This window comes from Microtus pennsylvanicus, chromosome 2 (genome assembly GCF_037038515.1).
Source record: "Microtus pennsylvanicus isolate mMicPen1 chromosome 2, mMicPen1.hap1, whole genome shotgun sequence".
Taxonomy (NCBI): Eukaryota; Metazoa; Chordata; class Mammalia; order Rodentia; family Cricetidae; genus Microtus; species Microtus pennsylvanicus.
This window is the reverse complement of record NC_134580.1, coordinates 2,735,744-2,752,477: the sequence shown is the minus strand read 5'-3', so window position 1 is coordinate 2,752,477 and position 16,734 is coordinate 2,735,744. Positions and strand designations below refer to the sequence as shown.

Genomic DNA, 16,734 nt, shown 5'->3' with positions numbered 1-16,734 from the left:
AGACAGGGCTTCTATGACAACCCTGAGTCCAGGGAGCCATCCTTTCCTGAAGTCGATGTTTCTGGCTATTTCAGTTACCTGATCACCCCAATCCCTCCTGTGGTTGAAGCCCACCTGAGATCAGCCTGACAGAACTCCTGGGGGAGGGGCTTTGATCCTTGCTGCCACTCCCTGGGACTGCCTGGCCTTTGCCTACACTGTCCCCTCTGCCTTAGGCACCCTTCCCTATCCACAGGGCACCTTCCTCCTCACCCTGTCATTAGCTAAGGCGCCACCCCCTCCCAGAGGTTTTGACATCCTGCTGGGAATAGTTCGTACCATTATTGCTCACGTCACTCCTGCATCTCCTTGTGATGTTTAATTTCCTGTTTGATAACTCACTGGGGGGGGGGGTCTTGGTGCCCTATATTCTAGGATTGGCTCAAGGCTCTGTCTCTGAGCTCTTAACCGCATGACTTTGAAAACTATTTTGAAAATCAATTTCCAGAAAAGCGAGGTTAAAAACATGAAAAGCCCAACCCCCACATTTTCGTTATTATAGCATAGTCATAAAATGACTTCACGGATGCTATGAGAGAGGAGGCGTGTGCTCCATTCCCCCACAGGGCAAGCTGACCTGAGGGACTTACTGGCCTAAAAGACTCCTCACTAGGACAGAGAGGCAGTGATTAAGTGCTTGACTTCCCGTCCCTGGGAGCATGGCTCTGCGTGGGAGCCAGAGGGCACTGGCCTCCAGTTGCCCAAAGTATAAACTGCTTATTCTGGCCCCCTTCCCTACCCAGTTGGCTTCCTGGATGCCCTGTCTGTGTTCGGAGGGTGACCTCCAAATCTAGATGCTGTCTTTAAAGAGCCTAAACAGATAGTATACCATATGGACAGACAGACATTAGCCAGAGTCAAAACGGGTGTGGCCTGATTAGGAATCTAATGCCAGGGAGTGTTACAATGATGCCATCAGACATCTCTACTGAGCTGATGAGATGCCCAAGTGGAGAAGCCTAGAGGGAGACTGCAGTTGAGGCCAGTGCAGTGGAGGGGAGGAAGGAAAAGACTGCCTCCTCCATAGCCCCAAGCTGTCTCTGGTACTGTGCCTCCTCCTCCCCCTTCTCCTCCTGCTGCCCCTGCTTCTCCTCCTCATCCCCCAAAGTGAACATTCCGTCTAAGTTGTTCTGCCAGCACTTGGGAATTTTTTTTTCTCCTCAGCGCTGGGAAATTATAAATAACTCCTGGATTAGAAGAAACAAACAAAAGCTGAACCAAAATCTGAGTCCAGATGCTCTTCTCTTGCGTGGGAACGGGCCTGCAGCCCACCAGCCCCCTTGTACACCAGGAACCCAAAGTCTCCCAGGCAAGAGAGAGACTGGTCATTTCACTAAAGGCCACTCGGCCTTGCTGCTTGATGTCCCACAATTTAGAGAAGCCTCCAGGGCTAGGCAATCCTTCCCTGCAGCCCACTAACTGTTGACACAAACTCCTCCCTGGAATTTGCAACCTAGAAAGGGACAAGTTGGAAGCCCTGGTCACATGTGCCACATCCAGGAAAGTCTCTCAGATTTTCAAGAGACTCATCGACAGCACGCTCTGGGAGGGGACCGAGAGGAAGACAGGCTGGAAACTGTCAGAACTCCTTCCTGACACTGCCTCTCACATGCTCTCCGCGCACACACTCTATCCCTGTGCATCTCTAGCGGCTGTCATGGAAACCAGCAACGCTGTGGCACTTGGAGTGAGGTAAAGGGCAGTCAACATCCAGCTACTCCTTGGAGGCCAGACTGTCCTCGCCTTCCTTTCTGCCAGGTGAGATCATAACTTCCCATCCTGGTGCTGCGTGAGAGAGCCAACACTGGGGTGGAAGGCCTGACTTCCCACCTTCCCCGACCCTTCTCCTTCTCACAGCCTGCCCGGGTCTCCTTTTCCATCTGGCTCACAGACTCGCTAGGTGATGGAGTTCGTGCAGGCATTGTGTCCCCCGCCCTTTCCCGGGCTTCTCTGGCGCACGGTGCAGGGCGATGCGGAACGAGGGGACAGGAGAGGCAAAGGCTTTATTCGCTGTCGCGACCCAGGGCGCGCCAAGCAGGACGGCCCGCTTCGGGCGGGAAGGCAGCGGTCGCAGGTGCCAGCAGCACCAAGCCGTGAGGCCGACCCGCACCCGCGTAGCTCAGCGCCAGGCGCTCCAGGCGTCGCTTGCGCTCGGCCGCCTGCGCCGTGGCGTGCAGGGGTTGCAGCAGCGCAGGGGGTGGCGCGCCAGGGCCGCGCAGCAGGAAATCGAAGCCCGCGCGGTCCCGCGGATCGTAGAAGAGCGGCCCGGTGGCCGGGTCGGGCCCCGGTGGCCAGGCGAACGGAAAGGGCAGCGTGAAGTCCTCTGTGAGCACGCGGATGGCGAAGTCGTCCTCCTTGCCCAGCGCGCGGTAGGCGCGCCCGATGCCGCGGAAATGCGCCTCCCAGAGCTGCGCGTCTCCGCCGTAGATGTCGGGGAAGCGCGGTGCGGGGGGCGCAGCGGGACCTGCGACAGGCGCAACAGTCAGCGGGGGGGGCCCACGCTCGTCTCTGCCGGGAAGGCTAGGGGCGCAAAGGGCCGGGAAACGAAAGGGAAGGCCATCCGGACAGAAGAACGAAGTGAGGGCCACTCGGGAGTGAGAGCTGGGGCCCCCCTCAACACTGAGGACAACACCTGCGAGGCTGAGAGGCTCTCAACCCTAGATGGAACCAAAATGGCCTGCCACTATCCCTGACCCTTTTCCTGCCTTCTTGGTCACCTCTCCCTCCAAAAGGGAAGTTGTCCTCTTTGCTGAGGGACTGCATCAACAGATTGTGGAGGCCAGCAAGGTCCCAAGAGTATGAAAAAAGTCAGGCTCCTGGGCAGAAAGCTCAAGATGGGGAGAGAGTAATTTGTCCAGAAAGCTCAAGATGGTAGGATTCACCAAGCAGGTGGTGGGGAGGCAGCAGTTGGGGCAGAAAGTGACTGAGTAACTCGGTAGAAACCACCCTGACTGCTCTGGATACAGAAGACTATGGACCCAGCCTGGGGTCTTCAACTTGGCTCCTATGAGGAAGAAATACGGATAAGGATAGTGGAGCACTCAGCCGGAGAGATGGGGTAGAGGAGCCTGGCATGGCAGCAGATGCTGGGACCCCAGGATGGGGACCAGTCCTAGGAGTTGGAGGATTCCAGCTTGCAGGTATGTGGGTTCCCACAACACAATGGGGGTCAACATTGCATCTTGGCTATAGGCGAAGGTCTAAGAACATGAAAGTCATGTAGGAGGTCTGCTACACTTATGCCCTGGAGCCTCTTGGTTATAATTCTTACACAGTGCACTTACTGAGCACCTGCTGTATACAGACAGTATACTAGACACTCTCTGCAGCCATGAGTCAGACCTGTTCTTCCACCTTCAGATAAGCAAACACCTTCTTGAGTATGAACCCTGGGCAACACTAACAGTGTTGTGCCAGGGCAGGAGAGATGAAGCGAGTGTGACCTGCCTAGCCCAGTGGGCTAGGCCAGGCCTGCAGATGGCTGTACCCTCGGTGTACATGAGATCCCATCTCCCTGGCTGTTTTCTGAGGTCCCTGCCTTACTGCTCAGTGCCAGGGTGTGGGGAGCAGCGACAGAAGGGGCTGTAGGAATTCCTCTGAGATGCTGGTACTGAAAAAGGGGACTGCAGGTAGGAGTGGAGACCCCATCACGGCCCCGGGCATGGATGGGATGGTTTTATCAGACTGGCCTTGTTCCAGGTAAGTCTAGCTTACAGAGGTGGGGGTAGGAGGGCAGTGGCAGGGAGATCAATAAGGCAGCAGCCTCTGGTCCAGGTGAAGGCATCTGGAGCCAGGGCAGCAGAGAGGAGAGCCCTGCTTCTGAAGATGTCTTGAAGGTAGTTAGAGTGGAGCTGTGGAACGGGAGCGTTGTGGGCAAGGGAAACTCCAAGGCCAGCAAAAGAGAAGCTGCTGGGGCCAGGGAATGGAGAGCTTGATCTGGGACAGGTTGAAGCCTTCAGGTGAACCAGTGGGGAGCACTGTCTCTGACTGAGATAGACTCTGGGATGTAGTAGTTAGAGCCTAAAGAGTAGATGAAATTGCCAAGGAAAGGAGGAAAGGAAGGATGGAGGAAGAGAGGGAAAAAGAAAAGAGGAGAAGGGAGAGTAAAGGGGAGGGGAGAAGAAGAGGAGGGGAGAGAAGAGAGGAGAGGAGAAGAGATCCAAAACCAAGCCTGAGGCCGGCCATCTGTCCTTGACAGGTCAGGGAGAGGAGTAGCTAGGGAGGGGACCAAGGAGGAACAGAGAGGGGCTGAGCCAGTGCTGTCAGTGGGTCACAGTCAAATGAGGCCTGAGTCTGACCTCAGATTTAGCACTGTGGAGGTCATCAGTGACCTTGACCTGAGTTGCTTCAGGGAAGTACAGAAACTAAGCCTGATTAGAGTGGGTTCAAGAGCAAATGGGAGAGAGATTTGGAGGCAGTGCGGATGAGTGACCTTCTGGCAGAGTTTTGCTATAAATGAAGAGCAGAGAAGTGGGGCAGTCACTACCAGGGACGTGAGGTTGAGAGCGGTGAGGGCTGAGAAAAGCCTGAGGTGGGAGGCTTGGCCACCCACCTCTGAGGAAAGCCTGAAGGGGGGGAGCGCAGCTTGGGGTGTGGCTGGGTAAGAGAGAAGAGCGGGCAGCTGGCCTTGGCTGGGAGTGGAGAAGGTGACTGGAAGCGGGGTCAGTACCATTGGTACCGGAGTCCTGTGATGGCTGCGGATTCCTGGAGAAAGAGGTTCACAGCTGAAGAGGGGCACAGAGAGAGAAGGCCCCTGGCTGCTGCTTAGGACAGAAGTCAGGCAACCAAGGAGTAGCCAGCCACCTGGCTTGCTGGAGCAGCCTACAGGCAGCTGTCAAGAGGGTGAAGGCCTGGTTCTGTCTGTCAGCTTAGTGGACACAGGCAAGGGTGAGATAGCATTGGGGAGAGGGATTTGCCAAGTAAGGACAGGAAAAGGAGAAGGCTGGGGTGGGGTGAGTGAGACAAAGCTGGGAGTGCAGGCAGATGGTTTAAAAACAGAGAATGTGGTTCCGCCAAGTAGGACAGGAGCTTCCTCAAGAGAGAGAACCCAGAAGAATCCCGAGGTCGATATAGAGGAACCATAGTCTACCTGCTGATCAGGTCCTGACCATGCTGGGGAAACAGACTCCTAGGAGCAGAGGAATCCAGAGGCATGAGCCACTGGGAAGGATGACAGGAAAATGGTGACCAGAGAGGGTGGTGTCCCCATAGGGGTGGAGGGCTGAGGTCCTGGGGTCTTAGAGGTGTGGCCAGAGCAAAGGAGGCTGTGTGTCTGTTCTCCCCTAGAGGGCCAAGGAGAGAGGAAGCAGGAAGGAGCTCAGCTAGGAGGAAGAGCCCTCAGCTGACTGGGCCCCGCCCCCACTTTCTGGACCACTGCTCCCAATTCTCACACACCCTCCCCCACTTCACTCATCCTCTGGGTGTCTCACCTGGAGTGGCCACAGGGGGCGGGGGCAGACCAGTGGGGCTAAGATGCCCAGAGCAAGGGGAAGCCATGTCAGAAGCTAGGGTCTCACTTTTGTTTACCTGGCTACCCAGGAGACTGGGAGGGGCCTTTTGGAAGACAGAACCTTGCATTTAAAGGGGCCTCATCTGTGGGGGGCGGGGGGGCTGGGGCCCAAGGGTGGGATTCATAAGAGTCAGAAGGTGACTGTGTGTCCCGTCTTGTCTCGGCTCGATCTGGTAGCCACATCCCAGCCTGTGCCCACAGGACTGCTGAGAAATGGAGTCCCCTCAGATTTTCCTGCCATGGGCACCCCAGGATTGTCCCCAGAACCCAGAAGACCAATCATCAGCTCCCATCCCAACTCTAGATTTGGACCCAACTAGGTCTCCTATCTCAGAAAGCCTCTGTGGAATTGTGTCCATCCTGCGCACACACACACACACCGCCCTATTGGACATAGCACCAGTAGAAGAATCAGGGATGTGGGACTGCCAAGGTAAGAAACTCTAGCGGGAACTACTGTGGGCAGCCAGGCTTCCTGCCATCAGAACACTGAGCACTGTAGTATAGCCATTCTGTGGTGCCACCCAAAATATTCATAGTCCAGCAAAGCCATAATTCCTGAATGAGGCTGGGCTGTGTGGCTCCCCTCCATCCATGCCTGCAGGCTGTAAGAAGGCTCAGAAGCCAAGGTAACTTTAGAAGAAGTGAATGTTCATGCCTGTAACTGGGCCTGGGGCCTGGGGAAAAGACCCAACCTCCAGCCATCATGTGAGGAAGTTCGCTGCCAGGGGCTGTTTGTTACACGGCTGCGCTGACTGATGCAGCAGCACCACAGTAGGAGAATGGGCCCACCTTCATGGAAGAGTCACCTACACACACACACCCATCCTGTAGGACTTTGCCATCCTCCACAGAGCAAGCACACTCTTGCCCTTCAGTACCACTCGCTGTTCCCTTCCAAGAAGCCCTCCTGGTCGGCGCTGCACCTCCAAGTCCACAGAGCCTTCATGGGAAGTCAACCAATCTGAACTGGTCCCTCCTTGACTTGTGTGGCTTCCTGTGTCATAAGAAGTATGTCTTGCTCTAGGCAGCCCATACCAAGACCATTCCCTTTTCTCTGCTCAGTCATGGCGGGAGGGCTGAAGTTCAGATCCCCAAACAGCCACAGCCCTCCTTCCCCCATCTTCACCCAGATTTGCCACAAAAGAGCCCCACAGAGGCTGGGCTCAGAGTGAGAGACTCGCACTCACTGTGGCCTAGGTCATCATGTCTCTTCCAGAGCCTCTGTTTTCCTGTCTGTAAAATGTGCCTAGAAACAGTCTACCTACATCTAACCAAGAAGACAGGCAGACTTCTGAAAAAGCGTAGGATGCACCTTGCTCGCATGACTTCCTGGCTCCCCATATCACTCCACCTCAGCAGAGCTTTGGGTCTATGTCCCATGATCCCCACATATAAGCTTACACCCTCAATATGTCAGCGCGCCTTGGTTCATCTTCCAGAGCCTTGGGCCAGCAGCCCCCATCCTTCCCCAGCCCTGGCACCCGCATCCTGCTCCCCACTGCTGGGCGTCTACCGGCTTCGTATGATGTAGCCATGCTGTCCGCTGCGGCAGCTTTTCCCTTAGCACAGGATCTTCAGGAGCAGCCTCACACCTGAGGTGTCAGCTTTCCTCCTCATTAAGAGCGAGATGGTATTCCCCTGGGTGCCTCGTCATGCACCCCCATCCACCCAGCCGTAGATGGACGCACGTCGCCCCCGCACCCTGTCCTTGTGGCTGCCTCGGCAAACAAGGAGTGACACCTCCCGAGATCCTAATCTTGATGCTTTTGGATGTGTGCCCGGAAGGGCGATTACTAAATCATATGGCAGTGCTATTTTTAATTTTCTGAGGAACCTCCATACTGTTTTCTTGACTGGCTGCACCATGTCACACTTCACCCACAGGGCAGGAGCATTCCCTCCTCCATACCCTCAGTCTTGCTTTCTGACAGTCCGCCCTGACAGGTGAAAACTGACAGCTCACAGAGGCTCTGATGGCCCTGCCTGGGTTTCCGGTGATGGAGACACCTGTTTGTGTACCTGCTAGCCAGGTGTCTGTCCACTCTGGAGGATGTCAGCCTGTCCTGCCCTGCCCTTTTGTCAGGGGTTATCTGTCTGTTGATGAGTTGAGTGTTTTCTTTCACGGTTTGGCTGTAACCCCTTCCCAGAGAGACAGCCGCCAGTACCCTTCCCTGGCTATGGGGAGCTGCCTCTGCATTTTGCCATTTCCTGTACTTTACTAGGGTTTTTGCTCAGATACTGTCTCTCCCACATCCATCTCCACCCTTTTAACTGCGGTTTGGTTTTCCATTCAGGGAGACCAATGTCCACCAGCTGCCCCACCCCCCGCTGCCCTGAGTTTTCTTCTAAAGGTCTTCCGAGCCTGAAGCTGATGTCTCCAGAGGGTGTGGGTTGGTCAAAGGGCTGCACTGTATTGCTGAAAAGAGGGATACAGGTGTGTACCTGGCCCCTCCATCAACATCAACAACACTCTCTCTCCCACTCTGCCCAACACTCTTCAAGGATCTGCATCCCTAGAACTCAGACAAACCAGGACTGGCTTCCCAAAGACCAGGACTGGGGCATTCAGGAAGAGATAGGAAGGTGTACTGTGTTTCCTTAGGAAGAGGGCAAATTCCAAGGACCCCATGTTTTAGGGGGAAAAAAAGAAACAAAAACAAAAACCAGCATCGCTGGAACACTGAAGGCTGGGGAAAGGTAGAGGATGGGCCTGGAAGCAACTAGGACTACCCTGTGTGGATCAGGTCTCTCTGCTTGGGGAGCCAGTATGCAAGGGTTTGGTACTGGGGTCCAAGACAAAACCACCCTAAGTCCCCCCTAAGGCGGTAAGACACTGGCCTCCCAGCCCGTAAGTCCCCCACTGCTGGATTTCGGTTGGAGGAGGGTAATAAAGGGGAGCAGCTCACTACAGGGGCTCCAGGGCTCCAGGCAGACTTGGTAGAGTCCCAAGCCTTCGCATCCCCTCCTCAAACTTCCCCCACCACAGCCCTCTGACCACAGGCCTGTCTGTGACCACAGCACCACCTACTGGCCATATGAGGGAGCTGGGAGGCCCAGCAGGTGAGACACTGAGGCAGGACCCAGGAAAACGGGTTCCAGATGGCCACGGGGCTTCATCCCCACATTGGACTTGTTTAGTGTCCTGAGTTTGTGTCCCGCTTCTGCTACTGACAGCTGTGCTGCCTTAACCAATTTATGGCCGTCTCTGAATTTCATCCCAGATCAGGACAGTGGGCACATCTGACCTTTGGGTAACAAGAGGAAGCAATGGCCCCTACGAGACAGAGAGCCTACATCTGGCAGAAGCTGGTGGTGCTCACAGGCAGACTAACACAAGCATGGAACAACCAGGAGTTTGGCTGAATTCAGGTTTTCATGAACACTGTGGATGCTTGTGGCTCCCACAAAGTCACTCACTGGTACATAGTTTGGCAGCCACACAGGTGTAGTGTACGGTAATGGTCTTAGCAGCACAGAGGACAGCCACTCGGCCACAAAACCAGCAAGGGAGAGTTTGGGGACTCAAGATAATGCTTAAGCTTTCTGTGGCTTTATTTAGCAACCAACACCCAAAATTCCTGAAAATTCAGGAATCCCCCCCCCACGAAGCCTGCTTGGCTGGCTCCAGCACACCTTTGGTCAAGGGTCCCAGACAAAAATCTTTATGGGGCCCTTGGAGCCACCACACACTTGTAGAAGCCACAGAACCAGCTGCGCTGTGACCTCCCTCGTGGGTGATTAGGTGTGAGCCTCCTTATGACGGGAGGGGGCTTTAGGACCTCCAACAAACCTGGGTCCCAACTCTACTGCTGAGACAGAACGCATGGCCTGCGGGCTCATGAGCATCAGGAAGTCTGGACCAAGCTCTGCCCCCATTGAGGACTGGTTTCCTGCTTTGTGTCCCGCACTCTGGGAGTGAGACTCAGCAACCCCCAACACTGAGTACTGTGACACTTAGCACCATCAGCCGGGACTGGCATTGTTGCCATCTCGGCAGACTATTGTTGGACTGGGATGGTGGCTACCATTTAGCCCCAGAACCAAGATGCCACTAGCCTGTCCAGGCTCTGTATTGAGGTACTTTGCCCTCAATAAGCCTCAAAGCATCTCAGGAGTTGGGTAGACATGCTCCCGTTTCACAGGTAGGGAGACTGAGGAAGGGAGAGGCTAAATAGCTGACACTGGGCCTCGGAGTCACTGAGCCTCAGGTCAGTAAAAGGTAGACTGGGCAGTTAGTCTGTGGAGCAATTTGCCCTGCCCTCTACTTGGAACCTCAGCCTGACCTCACTCCAGCTGTGTTTGTGAGGGACAGTGGGGGGGGAGTCTATGCAACAGCACCCAGATGGGAGAGTACGGCACCTTGTGTGCTCAGCTAGAGCCCTCGAGAGCAGTCCCAGGCCCAGCCTAGGCCCTGCTATTACCACAGGGTCCTGGACTCATCTAACAGATGGTCCACTCATCCACAAATCACAGAGAATGTCTGAAGTCTGAGGACCAAGAGACGGACACGAGGCCTCACTGGGCACACATGTCCTCAATGCCTAGTAGACCCAAGCACACACATCCCCAACCTGCCATCCCCAGATGTTGCTGGCTCCACACCACTATCCCTGGAAGGGTGCTGTGGACACTGAAGCCATTGTGACCTCAGGGTGAGGTCAGGGCCAGTCAGGGCACCAAGAGAAAGGACAAAGCCCAGGACAGAGCTAGCCTGTTGGTGAGGATAAGGCTGTCAGTTGGGACCTGTGGGTCTCCCGCTCTGAGCCTCAGCATGGATAGGCAGCAGCCTGACAGGTCACACAGCCGCAACTCAACTGATGGGACCTCCTCAGCCATGTCCTACAACCCCAGGTCAGTTCAGCCCCGGAGGACATGGGAGAGCCAGGGGCCACGCATCCTACAGGCACCTGGCTTTTTCACCTTCCAGAGCAACACCCCAGAGAGTGCGTCCTGGGCAGGCTGTGCCAGCACAGTGTCTAGGGGGGTCTCACCTCCAAGAGCAGCCCCTGAGGGACTTTGGGTGAGTCCTGTGATGATGCTGCCCTCAGAGTAATGGGGTGAGTGGTATACCTGGACCACAAGCTCTACCCTTACCGTGGAGGAGAGGGTAGTAACTGCTTTTAAGGACCAGAGATGAAGATGGACAAGGGTCACAGCACAGTGTGAGCCAGGGAATGGAGAGCTGGACAGACAGGGACAGGCTGCTGCCTACTTCTGTGTCAGCTTCTTCAGGGTGGAGTGGGAGAAACACAGCAGCTTGTGTTCTTACAGACTTGACTATGAGGAGAGAAAAGAGCTACTACTGTTCATTCATCACATGTACATGTACAAACTCCTATACACACACACTCATACAGATATACATATATGCAGACTCCTGTATGTGTATATAGATACACACATACACATGCATATACACACATGCGTGCATGTATACACAGGTATACACATACACATGTATATACACACACATGCACACAGGTATACAAAGTACACATAGGTCTACACACACATACATACGTGCATGCACACATGTATATACGCACAGGTACACGTGCACACAGATGAGGCACCAGCAGGGTGGCTTTGCCCACAGGTCACAGCCTTGGCCTAGCCTTCCAGGCCTGCTATTTGAGTTGACTCCTTCCTTTACCTCATAGTCCCCTGTATCTTGGCCCAGACAACACTGTCCTTAGTTCCTTTGTCCAAACACTTGCTTCTGCATTCCACCCCATCGCACTGTCAACCCCATGAAGGAGGGAACGTTGAGAAGCCACAGTTGCTGACAAACTTTACTCCCAGATGTCAACTCTGCCTCAGTCCCGTGAGTCTCAGTGAGGACTCGGGCCACTCTGTGCAGTGACAGGGCACCCAGGACTGGACATCTTCCACCAGACTTGTCTCCTGCTGTTCACTTAGTGAGCAGAAGTTCACTCTGGGATGACTTCTGATGAGTACCAGTTCCTAGCTCAATGACAGCCACCCTCCAGCTGTGTGCCCACATGGGGAAAAGAGACACCCTCCTATGGAGACACTAACCCTATGCCTGGGCCCCATCCTCAGCACTCAGTTTGACCCCAGTCCTCCATATGGTCAAACCTCCAAGGATACAGTGAGGCTTCCACCTGAGCCTGGGAGCAGTGGCAGAAGTCAGTCCATAGCAGGGCTACAGCCCACTCCACAGCCGGGGTATCACTGCTGGCCAGTCACCTGCTCCCTTCTCTGCCCAACCTTGTAATAGTTCCTCCCCAGCTTGATCACAGGATCATGGAAGCAGTCTCTCCCAAGAACATCCTGCCGGGTCCAGAGGAGAAAATGGAAGGCATAAAAGTCCAGGTGTCCCCTGGAGTGCCCTTGTGTAGCATACTACCTGAGCAAAAAGATTCTGAAGGCTATTCCAGGGCTCTCTATGCAAAGATCCAGAGAGGCTGAGTTGCCTAGCAGTTGAGAACTGGTAAGGTCCTGACAGTTATGCCACCTGACAAGCTAAAAAGGGGGTGAGCGTCAGGCTGAGGTTTCCGACAACTAAGTGAGACTTGAAAGAAGTGAGCAGCTGGGAGCTGGAGAGATGGCTCAGCAGTTAGAGTGTGTACCACTCTGTGAAGGACCTGTGTCTGGTTCCCAAGCATCCACATCAAGGAACTCACATCCTGTGACTCCAGCTCCAAGCCATCTGACACCCTCTTCTGGCCTCTGCAGACACATGTACATATACACATATATTAAATAATTAACTTAAATTTAAAAAAAAAGAAGTGGTGGACCAGGAGAGAAGTGTGGGATGGGGCGGGGTGGGGCGGGGGTGGGGGGTTGTAGTGATCTCCAGATCAAAGAGAGCAGCCAGTGCAAATGTCCTGGGGTTGCACCTTACCTGGTAGTTTAGAGCCAGCCTGAGCTCACTGGACTGGAGTGGAGTGAGCAGGAGGCAGGAGGAAATGAGACCCGTCAAGACGGGCTCTTTTCTAGTCTCTTTTATGTGTTCATTTTTTTTTCCTTTTCCTGCACAATCTTACTTACGCATAATAGAATTCACGGGTTTGAGTGTGTCCTGGACCACAGGTTAGACAAGAAACAGCTGTCTCCGAACAGAGCCCCACACAACCTGACAGTGAGTCCAGCTACGCTTGACCCAGGAGTCCCCGACCATTGTAACCTTTTCCATTATGTCAGAAAAATAACACGAAGTGTAGCCTTTGGGTCTGGTTTCTTTCACATGTCATACTTTGTTTCTGATGTCCTGTGTCATCGTTGATCTGTTTCTCCTGGATCCCTGGAATGTGCTATGGCTTGTTTTAAAAACACATCTGTATGCTTTGCATTTTTAGCTGTTTTTAAGTCAGAGCACTATTAAATATCTGTGCGGGGACTTGTATGTGACCGTAACTCACTTGAGTGAATGCACAGGACCCGGGCTGAGTCGCATGCCCTCTGTGTGTTCAACTTCACCCAACTCTTAAGTGCTGCGGCTGGGAGCTGGGTGACAGCTCCGCCCCAGCTCCGCAGGGACTTCCTACTTCCGCACTCCCACGGCTTTTGATGTATTCAGTTTTCCTGATTTTATTATTTTAGGCCTGCACAATGCTTCCCTGCTGTGGCCTTGGTTTTTTTTTTTCTTTCCTTCAAGGAGGACAGTATGGCCCTGTTCATCTGCTGCTCGGCCATCTGTTTCTCTCTACAGGTAGCTGTCCCTTCAACTTTTGCCTGTATTTTGTTCAGTTGTCTGTGTCTGAGTTGGGCTCAGTGTTCTTAGTCTATTTGAGATTCATTCCTCTGTTTTCTGTGTATCTGCAAGGACTGCTCCAGGTCTGCCGCTCACCTTTCCTTCTGGATACCCTTCCTAAGTTCTGTTTCTATTAAATTATACACACACACACACTCTCACACACACACACACACACACACACACACACACACACGGGTATTGCTTTTGTTGGCACTCAAGGTCATAATTTTCTTCTCCTGTTCTCTTCTAGAACTTTCAAGAGTTCAATGGCCCTCCTTTTATCCCCATGCTGTTTTGAGTTATTTTTTGCATGTGTTTGAAATATAGACAGGAATTGTGAACCTGTGTCAAAGCATTTCAGTGTGATACGCTGACGAATCCAGCCTGCTTTTCCTATTGGAATTGCTTTTGTATATCTGTCAAAAATCGGGAGCCCTTACTAGGCGGTGGTGGTGCATACCTTTAATCCCAGCATTCAGGAGGAAGAGACGGGTGGATCTCTGAAGCCAGCCTGATCTACATAGTGAGTTCCAGGACAGCCAGGACTACCAAAACAAAAAACAAAAACAAAACAAAAAACAACCATTTGCTCTGATCTGGGGATGTTGCTCAATGGTTGGAGCACTTGTCTAGCAAGCATACAGACTAGAATTTGGACCCCTAGAAACTCAAGGATATACCAGGTGGTCGTGTCCAGCCTCAGAAGGCAGACAGGGAGTCACCTGAGCAATCTGAATAGCAAAACTAACCACATCAGTGAGCTCTGGATTTGACTGAGAGAGCCTGCCTTCATGAATAAGGTGGAGGAGTAAGCAAGGATGATTCCCTGCATCAGCCTCAGGCCTCCACATGCATGCACACACAGGTGCATATGCATCCACACTCATGGGAGCAGCCACACACAAGCAAAAAAATGCATACATGCATACATGTACACCACACATGTACACATACATGTGTGCAGAAATTCCCATGAATGTCGCATTGTGTTCCATTTATTTATATTGGTTATATTGGCTATTTTCTCATTGCTAAGACCAGGACTATGCAAGAAGCAACTTAGGGAAGTTAGACTTTGTTTTGGCTCCTGATTGGAGCCTAATGGTGGGGAGGGCTTGACAGCAAAAGCTCCCTTGGCTGTGGTAACAGGAGCAGGAGGCTGCTATGAACATAGTTGAACAAATGCTTTTGTAGTATGATAGGGCACATCTTGGGTATATTCCCAAAAGTGATATTGCTGGATCCTGGGGTAGGTTGATCCCGAATTTCCTGAGAAACTGCCACACTGATTTCCAAAGTGGTTGCACAAGTTTGCATTCCCACCAGCAATGGATGAGTGTGCCCCTTACTCCACATCCTCTCCAGCAAAGGCTATCATTGGTGTTTTTGATTTTAGCCATTCTGACAGATGTAAGATGCTATCTCAAAGTTGTTTTGATTTGCATTTCCCTGATCGCTAAGGAGGTTGGGCATGACCTTAAGTGTCTTTTGGCCATTTGAACTTCTTCTGGTGAGAATTCTCTGTTCAGTTCAGTGTCCCATTTTTTTTAATTGGGTTATTTAGCATTTTAAAGTCTCGTTTCTTGAGTTCTTTATTTATTTTGGAGATCAGACCTTTGTCTGATGCGGGGTTGGTGAAGATCTTCTCCCAATCAGTAGGTTGCCTTTTTGTCTTAATGACAGTGCCCTTTGCTTTACAGAAGCTTCTGAGTTTTAAGAGGTTCCATTTATTCAATGTTGCCCTTATTGCCTGTGCTACTGGGGTTATATGTAGGAAGTGGTCTCCTGTGCCCCATGTGTTGTAAACTACTTCCCACTTTCTCTTCTATCAGGTTCAGTGTGTTCAGATTGATACTGAGGTCTTTATGCTGATGAAATGTGTAGATGTTCTAAATCCGTTTCATAGTTCTATCTTCTCTGTAAATTCTCTGGCACTTTCTCACATAGCCAGGCTTCTGCAGACAGGGCTGATCTCTTCCTTTCCTTTCTGTAGGTTTCATTTCTCTCTCCTGGTTGTTTGCATCATCCAAGCCCATGGTGCGGTGTTAAATGGAGTGACAAGAGCAGATACCCTTTTGTCAGTCTTAACTGGGAGGGAGCAGCCTGTCTTTCATAGAGTGTGTAACAGGGGGCATGGTATAGGTCTCTATGTCAAGTTGAGGGGCTCCTCTAATTTCCATTTCTAGTGTGATTAGTTGTCACGTGTTCCAGCACATTCTCAGCATCTGTTGGTTGTGGTTTTCTTCGTTGGTCTGTTGTTGGGAAGTTACACTGATTTCCTTGCATCCTCAAGAGAAGTCCCATTTGGTGAGTTCTCTGTATTTTTAAGAAAGCTTGTGTCTGTAGATGAAGTATATGCACCTGTACTTACCTTTTTAGCAAGTTCATTGATGGCCAGGTGTGATGGTACACACCCTTAATCCCAGCACTCAAAGACAGCAGCAGGTGGATCTTGTGAGTTACAGGCCCCCGGCCAGCCAGGGCTACACAGTGCGACGCTGTCAGGAAGAGGAGAGGAAGAAGAGAAGGAAAAGGATGAAGAAGTAGAAGAGGTGGAAGAGGCTTGGGTATCTCACAGAATGAATCAGACTGTTATTTCCTCTTCTGTTTTCTAGATAAGTGTCAGTATATACTGTTTCTCCACAAAACAAGCTCTGTAAAAGTCGGGAGCTGGCAGGTCAGAAGTGTCCATTGTAGGAAGTTTATCCTATGTGACCTTTCCTTGTTATCTGCCTCTTAAATGAGTGTTAGCCTTTCATGGCCTTAAAGGATGTGCTCAGTCTCTTGTCACTCTAGCTTGAGTAAAGTCATGTGCGGTGTTCCCTTAGCATCCTACAGACACCCGTAGGCTCTGTAGTTGTGTACCTCTCTGTTTTAAATTAATGATTTGTGTCATCTCCTCTTTGCTTCTTCACTCCAATAATCCCACAATGAGTTTGTCAATGAACTTGGCTCTTCAAAGAACCAGTATAAGGATTCTTTGGTTTTCTCTATTTTGGGGAGGAGAGGGGGAGGGAGAGATTCACTTTTTATTTTGAATTTTTTATCTAGCATATTTTGATCTTATTCTTTCCCCTCCCTTAACTCCTCCCAGGTCCTCCCTACCTTGGTTTGCTGCTACTGCTTTCCTTTCCATTAATCCAATCTCTTCTTCCATCATGTGGGCCTTGGGGGTCGATCTGGGGGCTGACGGACAATGTCCTCACTGCTCGGCCATCTCGGCATCTGTCTAGCTCTCACCATTTTCTTTCCTTGGCTTTGATGTGTTCTGTTTTAGTTTTACAGGTAGATACTAGTCGCTGGAGATTTGTCTATTATGTGTATGGGTGTTCTGTCTGTGCGCTGAAGCAGGCCTGGTGCCCACAGAGTTCAAAGGAGGGGGTCAGACATCCCTGACACTGGAGTTACAGACAGTAGCCAGCCACAGTGTCAACGCTGGGAACCGAATCCAGCTCTTCTG

At 52.1% G+C, this 16,734-nt stretch overlaps 2 protein-coding genes across 2 annotated transcripts in view; one reads left to right on the top strand and one right to left on the bottom strand.

Annotated features, from left to right (window-relative positions):
• Positions 1–2,042: 2,042 nt before the first annotated feature.
• Positions 2,043–5,535, bottom strand: C2H8orf90 (chromosome 2 C8orf90 homolog). The gene is made up of 2 exons (XM_075959501.1): positions 5,469–5,535; positions 2,043–2,503 (listed from the first exon to the last, which is right to left on the bottom strand). The coding sequence occupies exons 1-2, from the start codon at positions 5,533–5,535 to the stop codon at positions 2,043–2,045; spliced, it is 528 nt and encodes a 175-aa protein (XP_075815616.1).
• Positions 2,542–16,734, top strand: part of LOC142842935 (maestro heat-like repeat family member 5) — a 75,355-nt gene continuing 61,162 nt past the window's right edge. The window contains exon 1 of the mRNA XM_075959502.1: positions 2,542–3,179. Within this exon, the coding sequence (XP_075815617.1) occupies positions 3,139–3,179 (41 nt within the window). The 5' untranslated portion in view covers positions 2,542–3,138. The remainder of the gene's footprint in view (positions 3,180–16,734) is intronic.